This window comes from Lepidochelys kempii, chromosome 8 (assembly GCF_965140285.1).
Source record: "Lepidochelys kempii isolate rLepKem1 chromosome 8, rLepKem1.hap1, whole genome shotgun sequence".
Taxonomy (NCBI): Eukaryota; Metazoa; Chordata; order Testudines; family Cheloniidae; genus Lepidochelys; species Lepidochelys kempii.
Genome location: NC_136387.1, coordinates 100,551,309 through 100,569,084, shown reverse-complemented (window position 1 = coordinate 100,569,084; position 17,776 = coordinate 100,551,309). Strand labels below are relative to the sequence as shown.

At 47.6% G+C, this 17,776-nt stretch overlaps 1 protein-coding gene across 2 annotated transcripts in view; it reads left to right on the top strand.

Moving 5' to 3' along the window:
* SLC5A9 (solute carrier family 5 member 9) overlaps positions 1–17,776 on the top strand; it is a 47,683-nt gene that overhangs the window by 10,586 nt on the left and 19,321 nt on the right. The window contains exons 4-14 of one of the 2 annotated variants that reach the window (XM_073357777.2): positions 3,152–3,256; positions 5,528–5,692; positions 8,610–8,715; positions 9,767–9,847; positions 10,488–10,693; positions 11,185–11,320; positions 12,643–12,750; positions 13,480–13,545; positions 14,229–14,379; positions 15,636–15,804; positions 17,498–17,713. In XM_073357777.2, the coding sequence (XP_073213878.1) occupies positions 3,152–3,256; positions 5,528–5,692; positions 8,610–8,715; positions 9,767–9,847; positions 10,488–10,693; positions 11,185–11,320; positions 12,643–12,750; positions 13,480–13,545; positions 14,229–14,379; positions 15,636–15,804; positions 17,498–17,713 (1,509 nt within the window). The remainder of the gene's footprint in view (positions 1–3,151; positions 3,257–5,527; positions 5,693–8,609; positions 8,716–9,766; positions 9,848–10,487; positions 10,694–11,184; positions 11,321–12,642; positions 12,751–13,479; positions 13,546–14,228; positions 14,380–15,635; positions 15,805–17,497; positions 17,714–17,776) is intronic. The other variant, XM_073357778.1, reaches the window with a different exon arrangement.

Sequence of the window (17,776 nt, the reverse complement as noted above, 5' to 3'; positions counted from 1 at the left end):
TTAATATTTTAACTTTCTCGGAAGGTGAGGAGCAGGGTCAAACTCTATTACTCTTTGCTCAGAGCTCATATTAGGAATCTGCTGTTCAGACAAGGTGTGGTTGGAAAGCAAACTTTCCGCAGGAGGGAAGCCAAAGCTTTGGCAATGCACGGCCAGATTTATCCCTGGTGTATCTCCACTGATGTCAGTGGCCACCTGGGATGAATTCGGCCTGTGTAGAGGTGTGGCAAGTCTTTGTCCCAAAGGAGAGTGATACTTAAAGCCAGGGGTGCTTTATTCTATGGGAAGAGCAGCGTATCCTGCTTTCATCTAGTTAAGGGATCACTGGACCATGCTAGGGGCAGTGTTAAATTAACCTGAGGTGTTAGCATTTTCCAGACTGCTGCAGTTTTCCATCTATATGTGTTTGAACCCACATTTATGCATGGGTTGCAGCCTTCCCAGGGTCACACATTCTTTAAGATCCATGCAACATTCTTTCCATGCAAGTGTTTCTTGAACCACGCAAGATCCGGGCTTGGAGTGTAAATATTTGCCTATAGAAAGGTACTGGATTCTCTCAGGTTATAAATGCAAAAGTCCTTTTTTCTTTTTTTCTTTTTGCAAGCCTTCACTTCCTGGCTACCCCAGTGGGAATACTGGCATGATAACTACTCAGGGGGCAACATTGTTCCCATTTGAAATCAGTGGGAGTTTTGCCGTTCAATTCCATGTAGGCAGGATTTCACCTCCATTCCTACTTGGTCAGAAGTCCATTGGCTTTTTCCGGAGGAAAAACTAAGGCCCAGATGATCCTCAGCTGCCCCATAGATGGAGGGCACACTGTAGGTGAGGCTCCTCTGCTTTCCTTCAGCCACATCCCAGCTGCCATCTCCTCCCTAACCCCATCCTAGACCCTGCAATGGCGTCTCCATGGGTTTGGGGGCCATACAGGGACGGGGTGGAGATGGAGGGGACCCGTGAGGAGGTTACACATAATGTCATCCCTCTAATCCCTTGGAGTTTAAGGCTGAAACTGTGTCATCTCAGCATGGTTCCCTCTGGGGCACAATGGGGACACTCTGTTGTTTCAGCTCTGATAGATCCATGTGGCCAGGAAGCTGGGGTGGGGCACAAGGCCCAATGCAGAGGCTCAGGGCCTGCTCCCGAGAGAGATGCTAGGTTTGGGGACAGGTCTTCACAGACTGTTGGGTGGGGATAAGGGTGGGGGGAAGAGAAATGCTGTGGGAGGTGGGGTTTCTGTGGGGGGATCCTCACAAAGATTTCCTCCCTCACAATCCCCTGTGTAGATCTGACCAGGGCAGGGGGCTCTGGGCCTGTAAGGACATCAGAGTTTGGCCCACCGGGAGAAAGGGGGTTGGTCTCACAGTATTTCCAGAGGAAAGTGCCAAATGCCTGCACCCCCTGACTTTGTGAGATTCTGAGAGCAGGGAGATTTGAATAAGGTCTGCCCACAAGCCCCTCCCTTTTCACCCCGCGTATCCAAGCCTCCTGCGTTTCATCGATCTTTGTCAAACATGAGCCTTTCTGCTAACAAAGGGTGACGAAAGGAACAGAACTTAAAGGAGCCCCAGGGGCACGGTGTCTGCTATCACCAGCCAGGGCCCCAGCTGCGAGGGAGTGTTTGATTTGCATAACCTCTGCTGAATGGACATTTTTATAACTGCCCCTCCGGTTATCTTGCTGAGCCGCACGGACAGCAGCCAATAAGACAGCCCAGGGAGGTCGAGCGGCGCTGCCCTGCAGATGTGGTATCAGCCCAACACCTGCTAACGTGACAGGCACTCACAAATGTGGGCAGTTCTGCATCCATCACTCCCGTTGGGTTGCATTTCAATGGGGCACCTCGCGAATAAGAGGAGCAGAGTCACGGCCTGGGCATAAGCATGAGGAGTGATCACATGAGGCTACATTGCACATGGTGCATTTGTGTCACACTTTGAAGCTGAAAGTGCTTTACAAACCAGCAGCTAAACTCAGACGCTGATCACACATGGAGGGGGCCTTCCCTCCCTGTAGGGCATCTCAGACACTGCCATGGTGCCAGCCCGTTCCCCAGACATTGCAACTAGCCCCTCTGCTAGTCTGGGAGGCGGGACCTGCACAGTGGGTGGGGACTGAATAGACCAAGGGAGGTGTAGGTGGAGTTCAAGGATGCAAATTGCTCTCACACATGCACCTCCCCCACCCCAAGCTTGCAGACCTCATCCAGGAAACATGCCACCACCTGGAGCTGCATTCATTCTTCCCTGGGGACTCTGCTGTGGTTGGGGATCCCCCTTTAGAGGCGGACCGAGGGCACCCCTGTTAACACGACTCCATCTCACCCACTTTGTCAGGGTGGCACATAGGGTAACAGCTGCAGCAGAGGAAGGGGATCTCCAGTGGGATGGAGCCCAAGGGAGCAACAGCGTCTGGGGCGGGTCCCGCAGCCTGCATCGATACTCTGGGGGCAAAGCAATAAATGTGTGGGGAGATTCCTTGCACTTCATGGAATACCCATAGATTGGAATAAGCCATAAAGAGGGTCCGCAATAATGTACATGTTTACAATACATAAACTTAAAAGGGAACAAGAGCTTGTTTCAAATGGGCCCCATCCTGAATCTGTGCTCGGACCTTATCCATCTATTTACCTATGTAACTGCTGTGGTATCCCTCACTGGTGTATCTGAGCTCCTCGGAATTCACGAAGACAACTCCACCGTGGTGTCTGTCGAAGGGGGGAGGGATAGCTCAGTGGTTTGAGCATTGGCCTGCTAAACCCAGGGTTGTGAGTTCAATCCTTGAGGGGGCCATTTAGGGTTCTGGGGCAAAAATTGGGGTTTGGTCCTGCTTTGAGCAGGGGGTTGGACTAGATGACCTCCTGAGGTCCCTTCCAACTCCGATATTCTATGAATCTATGAAGGGAAAACTCCCACTGAAGTCAGTGACTGAATGAAAACTGACTGGATGAGGGCCGGCACCAGGGGGCAGACTCAGATATGGTAGAGTACTTTAAGAAGTCAAAGCACGGTATCCTTTAAAAAAAAAATCCACCAGACAGCAGCTCCGACGTGACAGCAGGATGGGCCATAGGGAAGTGCTTTATGTTGCTTAGAAACGACTTGCGGTGACTCTCTGCATTCTCTGCCTGTGCGGTGTCTTCCAGATCGGAGCCTCCCTGATGTCAAGCAACGTGGGCAGTGGCTTGTTCATCGGCCTAGCAGGCACAGGAGCAGCGGGGGGCCTCGCCGTCGGGGGCTTTGAGTGGAATGTAAGAATCCAGGCTGCCCTGGAGTTACAGTTTACAAGGGGACGGGGTGTGGGTCCCATGAATCTGTTATTAACAGTATTGTCACACCCCCCGCTTTCCCGTGCTCACAACTCCTGAATCAGGCCCCCTAAAAATCACGAGATTGTCTTAAAAATCACGAGACTTAAAATAGGTAAATGTTGTGGTTCTTTTTCTTTAAACTGCTGCTTACTGAACCTTCAGGGAGCTCCCAAGTTATGTTTTTAGGCTGTGCTTTGCAGCCATGAAGGCTAAATAAAAGTTGAAATTCTCACATAGCTACAGGATTCCAGGACCTGGGGCTTTAGGGAAAACAACACATCTTGCAAACGTAGGGTTGCCAACATTGTATTTCAAAATAAGGGACTGTGTTCTTAGCACCCCCTCCCCACCCTTCCTCCTGATATTATTGTTTTTTATTATAATTAATAATAAGCAGTACTTGCCTACATTTGCCAGGGGTATTTATTCCTGCTTTTTGCAGTGCTCAGCAACTCCCAATCTTGTTGTACAGAGATGAAAAAATAAGGGACATCCCTTGTAACAAGGCAGTAATTCTCATCCAGGCCACGAGCAGGTTTTAGTGGGCCACCAAGCATGGTTGATATTAGACTCACTGGGGCCCAGGGCAAAAAGTGAAAGCCCCACCATGCAGGGCTGAAGTCTGGGCCCCCGCTGAAGTCTGAGGCCCCTCAAAGCCTGAGCATCTTAGTTTCACGTGGCCCCCTGTGGTGTGGGGCCGCAGGCAATTGCCCTGCTTACTAATCCATAACACTGGCTTTTATATGCAGAAAACCAGTTGTGGCACAGGTGGGCTGTGGAGTTTTTATAGCACGTTGCGGGGGGCCTCAGAAAGAAAAAGGTTGCGAACTCCTGTAATAAGGGACTGTTGGCAGCCCTACACACCCACACAACCCTACACACACCATAAAACCACAAGAGCTAGCAACACTGTAATAACATTTCAGGTTCCAAAATGTGTGTTTCTGTGTTCAACAACTGGGTGTGAATTGGGGCCTATTGAAATCAATTGGAGGTTAGCCACTGACCCTTCTAAGAGCATGAATACGAGGTGTAGCATGTACAACTCAAGAGGAATTACTAGCTGCACTGGCTAGGAGTGAGTCTGGTGCTAGCTTTCCTGCAATACTCATCAATCTGATAACTCGGAATCTCTGCTGTTCCATTCCAAGGCCTCCCTTGAGCAGAGCCTGGTAATGGTGCCAATTTATCCCCAAGGGGCAAGTAGGAATCCACCCAAGATCAGTTTTCTTGTATATATTTTCGCTGCAGCTGGTATTTTCAAGGCGCCTACGGGAATTGGGATTTGGGTCCCGTTGCGAATTCCAATTTGCACTAACAAGCCCTTTCAGGAGAACATGGCGTCTAAGTGCAGGCCAGTGCACCGTCAGACATATCGATATATTTTGATGACCATGGAGAACAAACGTGACTCCACTCATTGTAACTTCTCCATTTTGGCCTGGGCTGGATTTTGGAGCAGCAGAGTGTGATGGGAGAGAGAAGACTTTAAACTCCCAAAAGACACTTCATCCAAACCAAATAATCCATGTCATGCTGGATCTGCATTGCCACTGGTTTTACCATGTGCAGGTGCAAATCCAGTTCAATCACACAGAAAGTTGTCCAAAAGTCCATCAGAGTCTTTCTGTTGCTTCTCTTTCTGCTGCTCAGAGAGATTCTGTTCATTCAGCGTCCTCATCTGCTAACCGAGTCATACCGTCCTGCAAAAATCAAGAGATGCTCAAAGGCTTCTCTGAAGCCGGGAGCCTGAAGGTCAGTTAGACCCAGATCCTCAAAAGTATTTAGGCTCCTAACTTCCCGGGCCTTAGATCCTTGGCATAAGTGGTAATGCTGCTGGTACCAAAGGTCACCAAATACTACATCTCCTTTTACAGACCTAGTGCAATGAAGTGGAAATCTTGCCAAGGAGGCAAGGAAGTGGAACAGGATCTGACATCCTATAAAAAAGAGAGAGACAAGAGATCTCCAAAGGCTTGTCACTGTACTGACAGCCATGTTTATCCTGTTCTCATTCACCCATCTACCACCTTGTAACCCCCAAGTCCCTGGATTTTCCTGTCTGTATGGCAGAGCAATACTCTCCCTTAGAGATACCATATTTTCATGCTGTCTGATACTGTCATGGCATGTACAGAGAATTTCCATTGTGGAGAGTCTGTCACATGTGTTTAATTATGGCCCTTTTTTTTCCTTCCTCCCCATTGCCAGGCTACCTGGGCGCTGCTGGCCCTCGGCTGGATTTTTGTGCCTGTTTACATTGCTGCAGGAGTTGTCACAATGCCCGAGTACCTGAAGAAGAGATTTGGAGGACAGAGGATTCAAGTCTACATGTCCGTACTGTCCCTCATTCTCTATATATTCACCAAGATATCAGTATGTATCCCATTGGAAAGCAACATTGTGTCTACAGCAAGCTGGCTTCATAGACAGAGGCAGAGTAATCACTCTGTGAACCTTACAGTAACGTTACAAATAATTAAGGAACACATTATGCAGCATAAATGCCCTCTTGCTTCCCCCATACTCCTTCCCATAGATCAGAAAAGATCCTCAGCTGGTATAAATTGGCTTAGCTCCAAACTGACTTCCATGTACACCAAAGTAATGTACACCGTCTGTGGAGCTGATCCATTGCATCTTGTGTTGATTAAATTCTTTGCAAAATAATCTTAGAGTAATAGTATTTCTATGATTATTTTCTTTACTGAAATTTCTAGTTTTAAGAATTGTATTTTAAGGAAACAGCTAGTGTTATCTCTAGTCCCTCCATCTTCACGAATTGCTTCTATTATTTCAATCTGTAAGATGAATGGGAAATGTATTCCACCTTAAGGCAAAGAAGCACAGCGTTCTTAAAGCGTTATTAGTTACAAGCCAGTAGCATTTTATGGCACATGAAGGAATATCAGCTTCTGATCATTTGCATGCTGCAAAGAAAGGAGTATATTCTCTGCTCAGTGCATTAACGGGAGTTACCTGTGCACCCGGAGGGAGGATTAGAGTGCGAAGTCTTAGGCACAGGAGATATTCATTACCCAGGGGACTAGCCAGTTCAAGGGACTGGTAACGGGAACTACAGTCTTTTGTCTCAAAGCCAATATCTCTAAGTTTACTTCCAGCCCACATCTGTAGTGACTAAGGCCCGGATCCTCACAGATCCTTCTGCCAGTGGAAGTTTGGAGCCTAAATACCTTTGAGAATCTGGGCCCAAATGCCCTTCTGGGCTGATGACTTCTGGTCAGCTTCTGTGAGAGGAGTTGCTGGCCTCCGTACAGTATGTCATAGGTGCCATCAGCAGAGTAGGAGCTATTTGGTTAGCAGACTGAGCTGAGAGAAGTAGGAATGAATGGGCCATGGACACAGGGCTACGTTTTCACCCTAGAAGTGGTCCCTAAAGGCCAGGGGTGGACCAGACTGGTGGGGCAGTCTGGGTAAGCTTGCACTGCGGCTGCCTGTGTCATGCAAATCTAGGCAAATACAGAGCTTCAGTCTCTAGGGCTCTGGTTCTGTGGCATCAAAGGCCTCGCTCCAAGGTCCTGCCCTAAGGACTCTGGCACATGGAGCTCATATTCACCTCCCCATCGGAGGTTAACCACAGCCTGGTCACCTGCAGGCTCCTCTGCACAGCAGGGTACCAGATACTGGGAGGGAGGGAGCCTACAGCTACCCAAGGCTCATCACAGCTACAAGGTGGCTTTGGGGGAAGCAGTATTTTCCAATGCATTTTGGTTCAGTGGTGTGTGCTTAGTATTCACTGCTTATTCTCAGAGACCTCTCTTCTAAGGCTAATTCATACGCGTCTGACAGGCGTGTCTGGTTCAGCTTATTGGTCTCAGAGGTGTTTTCTCTAAGGTAACACCTTTTGTTTTCAGAGTGCGTATTTAGTGGCTGGCTCGACAGCAGGAGGTTTGGTTATGAGGGGGATTTTTCATGCCGCACTTCCTGCTGGAAAGTAGGTTAATAACTTTGCTGCTCAGTTTCATAATCCTCCTGCTTGCCAGGAAGAGTGGAGAGCTGAGTGAGAGATGGGGTCAAAGTGTGTGGATGCAGTTCTCTTTATATTTCCTGCTGGGAAGACAAAGCTCATACTCCATTATGTACAGGAGGCTCTTCACACACCCCGCCAGCCGCCTCACCACTTTGTGTATCTGAGGGCTGTAAAGATCAGGCGGTCTAATGGAAGCTGGATTTTAGGGAGATGATTTGGGGACAGAGAGGAACACTCTCTTTACCATTCCATTATGTCTCGCTTTCCCATGGACAGTGCCTGCATCTTTCCACATCCCAGGTTTACAGATTTCTTTTGAGTTGATTAATACAGAACAAAACCTCCCCACTTGTTATGTGCCACCTTCTGTATTTACAATGGATGCATCTCAATTTTAATGTTGCTTTTTTTCAATCTGGCCTCATTTACTATCCCCCTCCACAAAGTAAAACCCAAGTAGCTTCTGCAGCTCTAGTTCAGATCTCCAGCCTGCATAAATAGGCCTAATGTTATTGAAGCCCTGATCTACACCAGTGAGGAGCTGACTAGGGTCCATTTTGAGATAGATAGGTTGAAGCACAAGACACTGGCTACTCACACATGGTCTGTCCAGCTGATAGTCCATCACTCTGACCATTAGATCATGTAGTCTCCCAAGCCCAGGGTGATACCAAGATGTTCTGTTTTAACAGATGCCGATGACCCCACCTACTAGAAAAGTGAGCTCAGACTAACCATTCACGACACCCACAGTGCTTGGGACCCTCCCTTGTTTCTCAGTGACTCATGCTCTTGTCAGTGCATTCATTTAGTTGCCCCTTCCAGTGCCAGAAGCCGTTTCCCACTTAGAGCGCAGGGAGTTCTGACCCTGTCTGAATGAAGTGCCAACCACTTACAACCCTCGCAGGCTGCTCTAAGTTGTGCTATAATGGTTTCTGAAAGCCACTGCATGGATATAGAGCTGCTGAGGGACAGGCCAACCTGATCTCACCCCAGAAGGCCCCCCACACTAGGGGTATTAACCTGAAGGGGAGGGTTTTTGCTTATCTCAGGCCTGGCACACGGAGCCACAGTGCAATACTGAATCAGGCCCAATGCTCTCCACAGCCCAGTGCACCTTCTTGATCCTCTTGTGTCTGTCCTTTTCCCCTCTGTCTCCCCCTCCCTCGCTTTCAAAGCATCCTCCCTTTTGGTTGCCCATCTAATGGGTTTTGAGCCTTCCGGTGGGCTGGCGATTATGTCAGGGAAGTGCTGATAAATGCAACCCACTAGAGACTCAAATTCTCCTTGCTCTTATTCCAGACAGATATTTTCTCTGGAGCGCTGTTCATCCAAGTCTCCCTGGGCTGGAACCTTTACCTGTCCACCGTGATCTTGCTAGCCGTGACAGCTGTCTACACTATAGCTGGTAATGATACTGCCTTAAAAGCAGCACACTGATCTGGAGCCTGGTGAAGACTCGCTTCCCCCATGCATTTTACTTCTGTGCATTCTGGGCCCAATCCAAAGCCCATTGGAGTTAATGGACAGAATGCCATTGACTTTGAGCTTTGGATCAGGCTCCCTAGTAATGGACTTAAGGTGAAAAACCTTACGTGCAGATCAACAGGGCAATGCTAGGGCTCAGGTACGCCTCTCCAGGGCAGGACTGCACAAAGAGAGGGAGGGGAGGCAGTCCCTGAACAGCAGCATGTGAAACAAGCATATAATAATAATAGTTATTAATTTTGCATGGCTCAGCCATTGCATGAGCCTTTGAACATTTGGCTCCAAGAAGCAAAGACTTCTCCTGCTCTTCCTGCCTCCCCAAGTTGGAAGTCAGTCTTTGAAGAGCTCTAGGAACAGATAATTTCTGCAGAGTGCTTCTGAGGTTACAGAAGGCTCCTTGGTCCCCATAGAAGGCTGAAAACTCCTATCCCGTCCCTAGCCCAAGTGTTTGCATCATTTGCTGGTCCTTTGATGATGGTCTAGTGGGTAGGGCACCAGACTGTGCCTCTGGAGACCTGGCTTCCCAGCTCAGCCACCAACTCCTGGTGTGACTGTGGGCAAGGGACTTACTATGTGCCTCAGTTCCCCTCCGGTAAATTGGAGATGATGTTCCTGTGCTTCACAGAGGTGTTGTGGGACTCAGATCCATTAGTGACTATGAGGTGGTCAGGCAGTGCGATAATTGGGGCCAGATAAATACCAACCTAGGATTCTCCTGGTTGCCCCTTTCAGAATGCCAGAACTGAGACCTAGGAAGCAGTCCTCATAGGGGGGAGAGCTCCCCCACAGGTAACACAGAAGAGTTGGCCATTTATATAAATATGGTGACCTGCTTACTCTGTGATTGTAGCCATGTTGGTCGAAGGATGTGATAGGTGAGGTAATATCTGTAACTGACCAAATTCTGTTGGAAGGATATTACCTCACCCTTTGGCTCTCTCTTACTCTGTTGTTTGCCATTCTCCCTACAGGTGGTTTAACGGCTGTGATGTACACAGATGTGCTGCAGACTGTGATCATGGTACTCGGGGCTTCGGTTCTCGCCTTTATAGGTAAGAGGAACGAGGGACTGTGTTACCTACAGTCTGAGCCAAACAAGGTGTTGAACGCCTTTTGCTCCCTTTGGGAGTTGACGGAGCAGCTTGCTGGATCAGATCCTCAGAGTCAAACTCTGCTCTTGTGCCCCTTAACTCCTTTGAGTTTCAGCCATCTCTTCTGCTTTCCTCTAGTGGAGTTACTCTGGATTTACAAAGGAATCACTGGAAACAAAAACGGACCCTTAGCACTTTGCTCTAAGCCCTGCCTACCAAACAGTAACCCAAATGCTGCCTCCCGTGGTTTCATGTTTTCCTGCCGAGGCTCTTCCAAAGGGTTTTGATCAGCGACTCTGGCTTCCAGGGGCACTTTCTTGCCAGTCCGGGTAATGATGCCACTGCTAAGGGAATTCCGCGGTGCTGATGCTGTCTCCCCCAGAATGCACTGCAGAATTCCACAGATCCCATTCGCATCCCAGCGTCTCTGGGTGCAGTCCTGCTACCCCCATCACACACGCCAACTGGGCCACGAAAACCTATGTGAGAGGACAGCAAGGAAGAGAGGAGGGGGAAAAAAGCGAGGAGGGGAGAAAACAAGATGGATGAAAGACCTTGTAGCAGGGCATCAAACCTAAACCACTGCCTGCTTCCTTCTCAGGGTTTGAAAAAGTCGGCTGGTTTGAAGGACTTAAAGAGAAATACAGCACCATGATACCCAGTGTCATCGTCCCAAACACCACCTGTCACCTCCCACGCGCTGACGCCTTCCACATGCTCAGGAACCCTGTCACTGGGGACATTCCTTGGCCTGGGCTTATCTTCGGCCTCTCTGTGCTGGCTACTTGGTGTTGGTGCACTGATCAGGTAAAGTAAGTCTCTTTTCTCTCTCTCTTCTCCCCTTCCGCCTTTCATCCCAGTATCTTCCTTTCCAGGCTGCTGCACTGTTCGCAGAGTCAGTAAAATGACGAATGTGTGTGTCCGTCTGTCTGTCTGTCTGTCTTTGGGGGGCCACTGCCTCTGCCCATTCTTTCCGCTACTCAAGCTTGTGCAGCTCAATGCTTCTGAGTGTTGGGGGTGGGGGGCTTGTTTTGATGGTGGGGAGCAGCTATCATCACCATGAAGTGATGCCTGTGAAGGACAAAGGAAAATTTCCTGCAATCAGACCCTCGCTGGTGTCAGCAAGAGCGAACCATGCAACAGAGATCTGCAGTGCAGATCAGAGAGGAGAATTTTCCCATAGGCTTGCACAGTGCTTTGGGATCCTTTGAGATGAAAGTATCCTGCATTAGATGATGACTCTGTTTTCTCTCTGCAGGGTTTTCTTTTAACACTTTCCATTTTTATGCTGACGGCAGGTTATAGTACAAAGGTCTCTCTCTGCCAAGAACCTCTCCCATGCCAAGGGTGGATCAGTGCTGGCGGGTTATTTGAAAATGCTCTCGATGTTTTTCATTGTCATGCCTGGTATGATCAGCAGAGCTCTTTACCCAGGTAAGCTGCTGTTCCTTACAGTTGGACTGTTCGTGGGTTGTGAATACAATGTCCTTGTGTCAGTGCAGACCTGCCAGAGCTCAGCAATCTTGTCCCAAGGTTTATCTCCAGATAGTGCTCACATCCGTTAGCTATTCAGATGGAGCTTCCCAGCCCCTGACTCCACTTCCAGGTTTGGGGTGCTGGTTTAGGACACCTGTGGCAGAAGCCATTGGGAAAGTTGCAAGGGGCAGGTGTCAGAATGCCATCTTGTGGACACTGCATGTATCTAATAGGAGACAAAAGGGAGTAGGCTAGAGAGAGACATGGAGACATAGGGTATGTTTAGACTGCACCCTAAGCCCAGGCTCTGACTCAGGTTTGAGCCAACTCCCCCTTCCATCCACACACAAATCTGTCTGACTCAGGTCAAGAAGTACTCAGGACCCGGGTCCTAGAAACCTCCTACTGGGGGTGGATCAGAGCCCAAATCCTGCTGTGACTTGGGTCCTAGCCCTGTCAATTTGTAGTGTGGAGGCAGGTAAAGCCGCAAACCCAAGTCTGAAGGTCTACATAATGCAGTATGGACATGTCAGCACATCCAGCAACTGTAAGCCCAGGTTTACAATGCAGTGTGGGTGCTCAAGCATGGGCTTGGAAACACTGAGTCCACAAGCCCAGGTCCCACAGACCTGAGTTTACAATGCAGTGTAGACAGACCCATACAGACTTTAGGGGCAGGTCTTTGAGTCAGACATGGAATCTGGTTTGTTCCATTATGACGTTGATGTAATAGTAAAAAGTATTTCACCTGAGTCACCCTCTTCCTCCCGCTTTGTCATGGGTTCTGCGGGGTAGGCCACTGTGAGTCCTCAGATTCTCACTGTTGCTTTGGATAGGATTGCTGTGAAGGGGGAGCCAAGCTGGACTTCAGTGCATGTTTCCTCTGTCCTCCTCTAGTGATGGCTGGGCCACAAAGAGAGATGGATGAGCTGGCTCTTTTAGCATAGTCAGTCAAGACTCATGCGTTTAGAACCAGATGTCCCAGGTTCAATCCCAGCTGCCACCAACCCATCTAGGGGTGAAGCATTCCATCTGCTCTGAGCCACGTTTGCAGTGTGTCATCATGAGGCTCCACCTTTATTTGGGGACCCAAAATGTTCTTTGGCTCCCATTGCTATAACTTGGAAAACTCTGTTCTTGCTGTTTTACTGACTTATATTAAATAATAAGGTATCAAGAAATCCACTCCTTTAAGACAGTTTCCAATAGCTGGAGTAGATATGCCACAAAGGAGGTTTAAGCTGGCTTGTTCGGTTTCTAATCTTTCCTCTCTGCTACAGATGAAGTGGGATGTGTGGACCCGAAAGTCTGTGAAACCGTCTGCGGAGCTAAAGTGGGTTGTTCTAACATTGCCTATCCTAAGCTCGTAATGGGACTCATGCCTGTAGGTGAGAAAGCTGTATGCCAAGGGGTATGGGCTTGTACTAGTGCTGAACAGCTGAGTCCTTGGAATGAAGTGGCCTTTTGAGCTATCCATATGAGGAACTAATGCCCTGCAACTATCAGTTGGATTGGTAAACAAATTAAAAGATAGCAAAGTTTTCTTTTCCATTATGTAGCAGGCAAGTGTGTATGTGTGTGTTTGACAAACAGATGGACAAATAGATAGATAAATAGAAGTAGCCGCACTGAACGGAAAAGAATAAAGTGTTTGCTATGGCAAAATATCAAAAGAAACCAAAAAAACCAACATATTTTTCAAAAAATGTTATGGAAATTTTCCAATTTTTCAACTAAAGTTTTTAGTTTTCACATTTTTAATTGAAAGATTAAAATTCTAAAGAAAAAAATGTTCCTGGAAATTTTTTATTTTGAATAAAGGACATTAAAAAAAAAAGAATTTGACCTTAAACAATTTTGACCTTTATATTTATGACTAGCTGTCATAAATATAAAGGGAAGGGTAACCACCTTTCTGTATACAGTGCTATAAAATCCCTCCTGGCCAGCGGCAACATCCTGTTACCTGTAAAGGGTTAAAAAGCTCAGCTAACCTGGCTGGCACCTGACCCAAAGGACCAATAAGGGGACAAGATACTTTCAAATCTTGGGGCGGGGGAAAGGCTTTTGTTTATGCTCTTTGTTTACGTGGTTATTCTCTCTTGGGTCTGAGAGAGGCCAGACAGCAATCCATCTTCTCCAACCCATCCTAATCCAAGTCTCCAATATTGCAACCAGTAGAGGTAAGCCAGGCAAGAGAGATTAGTTTATCTTTTGTTTTATGTGAATTTTCCCTGTGTTAAGAGGGAGGTTTATTCCTGTTTTTGCCCAGAGAGGGATCCTCTGTGTTTTAAATCTGAATACCCTATAAAGTATTTTCCACCCTGATTTTACAGAGATGATTCTTTTACCTTTCTTTTTTTTTAATAAAATTCTTCTTTTAAGAACCTGACTGATTTTTCCATTGTTCCAAGATCCAGGGGTTTGGGTCTTTGATGATTTTATAATAAATTGGTTAGGATATTATTCTCAAGCCTCCCCAGGAAAGGAGGTGTGTAGGGCTTGGGGGGTATATTTTGGGGGAAGACGTCTCCAAGTGGTCTCTTTCCCTGTTCTTTGTTTAAAACGCTTGGTGGTGGCAGCATACTGGTTAAGAAGAAGGCAAAGTTTGTACCTTGGGGAAGTTTTTAACCTAAGCTGGTAAGAATAAGCTTAGGGAGTCTTTCATGCGGGTCCCCACATCTGTACCCTAGAGTTCAGAGTGGGGAAGGAACCCTGACACTAGTTCTAAAAAGTCAAGATGGGCCTGGACCAGAGCCACAGATCCAAAGAGCTCTCTGGACTCTGTTTATGTTAATCTGCAGCACATGATGCAGGAGCTAAAAGACCAACGATCTGAACCAAATTTTCCTTGTTGGTTTCCCAGGACTACGGGGTTTGATGATAGCTGTGATGATGGCAGCCCTGATGAGTTCCCTCACCTCGATCTTCAACAGCAGCAGCACGCTCTTCGCCATAGATATCTGGCAGCGGATCCGCAAGAAAGCCACGGAGCAGGAGCTCATGATTGTTGGCAGGTCCTCTCACTTCCTTATGGCTTCACTGAGTGTTTTAGGCAGAGACCATTTTTTGTTGTTATTTTGATGGCAGGTCTTAAACTCTCCAAAATGTCCTAATCTGGGCTCCGGGATTCATAGATTCCAAGTCCAGGAGAGACCACTGTGATCATCTCATCTGACCTCCTGTACAGCACAGGCCAAAGAACTGCCCTGAATCAATTCTTATTTGAACAAGAGTGTATCTTTTAGAGGGAGGGAAAAAACAGGTGAAAATTAACATGCATATTAATGAAAAAAGTAAAACCTGAGATGAGTTATGTTTCCCAACTTTACCTGGAGTAGATTCAATTACATACACAGGCTCAATTTGCCACTGAACTGCAGAGACTATTTCTTCTGTGTTCTCTAAATGTGTCATAGACTCCTGTCCTAAACACAATCCATAGTGAAATCATGGCACCCTCTATTGGCAGATGCCAATACTGCATTACACCAAGGCTGTAAAACAGTTCCCTTCCCACTAACACTGTTAATAATAATCTGCAGGTCTGTAGAGCCTTTTATCTGAGGTCACACATATTAACACATCAAGTAAGCTTCAAAACATCCCTGTGAGTTAGGTGAAGGATAGAGAGGGGCGAAAGCAACATGGCACACCAGCTTAAGGCAGAAATGAAGGAGGATATTGTATGCCACTGAAACTTCGGTGGGAATTTTATTAAGTAGGAGGTAATGACTTTGTTGGAATTTGGTGAAGGCACTAAACACCTCTACTCTTCTGAAAGGTGGCTGTGGGATTTTCATGATCACAAGTTGTCAGGGTCTCTGTCTTATCCAAGAGAGAGTGCCTTCAGCAGTTCTCACTAAAACCATGTCAGGCTACTGGGGCAGTAATGGGTCAGCTAGCCCTGAGATTGCCAGGCACCGAACCACCTGTACCACTTCTTGCAGCACTCTGGATTCTCCTCGGATCTCTCCCATTCATGTCCTTACAAGGCCCCACACAGCTTAATTTGTGCACTCTGACCAGATCTCAGCAAAGGGTTGTTAGCCATCCTCCTTAGGAGAGTGAAATTTACTTCCTGCTTGCAATTACCAGGAGAAACCTGTCCTAGATTTCACTTTAGATGAGGAATTCACTCAGGGTGCACAATGATTTTCCCTAGAATTCATTGAAAACCCAAGGAAGCTTCTCTTAATTGGGGATTGCATTTCCAGGTGGATTCTAAAGCATGCAGAGCTAATACTCTTTGTTCCAATCTCCGGTCTTCCAGAGTGTTTGTTCTCATCCTCATTGTCATCAGTATTCTCTGGATTCCCATCATTCAGATGTCCAACAGCGGTCAGCTCTTTGACTACATTCAGTCCATAACCAGTTATCTGGCCCCACCAATTACTGCCCTCTTCGTCCTGGCAATCTTCTGCAAGAGGATCAATGAGCCCGTAAGTGAGGAATCAGTGACCGGGCCAGTCTGAATAGTAGTACCACCTCAGGGTGGGGGTGGGGGTGGGTGTTCGGGTTCTTAGTAAACACTCAAGTGGATTGTTGCTTACCACTAACTGGAAAAATTAGAAATCAGAGGAGTTAGAACTGGTTCCAGTCATTTGGGATTAACAATAAAATGATTTTAAACAGGAAATTTCACAGGACAGGATGGTTGGGGGACTGGGACTGATCTATAGAACCTTTCATCTCTAGGCCACCCATTCAAACACAGCCCAGCAAAGCTGTGACTATCATCAAGTGGCTTAGTGGCATGAGTTAGTGGGCCTTACGCCTGTTTCTATTGGATGGGTGTCAGCTTCGCAGAAGCCACCACAACTCGGGCTAATTGGCAGCCTCGGCAGAGGGGCCATGGAAACTCAACCAGCTTTGTACTCCTAGAAGTGGTCCCTCTAGGTCTAAGTCAGTGAGGGGCAAACTTGCACTCCCATTGTCTGTGCTGTAACTGCTCTAAGTACAGAGAGGGCCTTAGGCCTAGATCTTCAAAGGTACCCAGGTTCCTAAATCCCATAACTTTGAGGATCTGGCCTTAGTCTCTAGGAGACAGATCCTCAGCTGGTGAAACTTGTTCTAGCTCCATTGAAGTCTGTCCATCCAGCACCTTTCACGAGCTCGAAATTCGTTTATAAAACACCTACCATGTTTGGCTTCCCTCCAGTCCAATATGCAGAGGTGGAGACTCAAACTTCTACCGTTCCCTTGTGTCTCTCTGTGCCCTCTTCTTTCCACTGTCAGCAAGAAGGGGGAGCATCACTGAGGCTGTTTAATTCCATTGTTTTGAAACTTCCACAGGAGTCTGGTTCTGCTCCAGACACACGCTCAGCCTTTGAGGCAGGAGAAACCCCATAAAGGATTTCCGACTCTATTTCCGATCCTAGCTCAGGGTCCCAATTATTTCTGGAAAATCAGACCTTTTTGCTGGACCCCTTGAAATCAAGATGGAAGTGAAAATGAACCCTCCCTCCCTTTTCCAGTGACAGCCCCACATGAAGCTCAAACCATCACAGAACATAGAATATCAGGGTTGGAAGGGACCTCAGGAGGTCATCTAGTCCAACCACCTGCTCAAAGCAGGACCAATCCCCAACTAAATCATGCCAGCCAAGGCTTTGTCAAGCCTGATCTTAAAAACCTTTAAGGAAGGTTTCTTTCTAACCTTTCTTATGGTTTGGTCTCTCCCCCTTTATGGTGTGGCCAGAATCAAATGTCTCCCCTGGGAAGGACTGCAGAGTTACCCCTGTTTCTGAAGCATGTGGGGCGGACACTGTCTGAGACACACCATTGGACTAGATGGACCAATGGGTCCCAATCCTGCAATGAGATGAACCTCAGTGGAACCTTGCACCCACAGAGAGCCTCACTGAAATCAATGGAAGGACCTTAGCTCAGTCGGGTCTGATGTGTCTGTCTTGCAGTTGGGGCGGGGGGGGGGGATGTGTGGATTACAAGTTCTGAGGGCCATTAAAGGTATCGAGCAAGAATGAATTCCCCTCCCTTGCTGTCCTGCTCTGTTGACTCCATCCAGGAGAGAAGGGCTCATTCCCAGAAAGGGACTATACAAACCCCACACACAAAGATGCTTTCAATGATCCCTCACTTCCTTATGCGTCTCTTCCCATGTTTTCTTCACAGGGTGCTTTCTGGGGCCTCATGTTCGGGCTGGTAGTAGGTGGCATTCGAATGATCATGGAGTTTTCCTATGGGGTGCCCTCCTGTGGCGAGGAGGACCCAAGACCAGCTGTCCTAAAGGATGTACACTACCTGTACTTTGCCCTCATTCTCTGCGTGCTCACTGCCATCGCCATTATCCTGATTAGTCTCTGCACCCCACCAATCCCAGAGGAAAAGGTAAGCGGCTCTCCAGTTCAAATCTTGCAAGCCTCTCCCCATCATAGGGTCCAAGAGGACTCT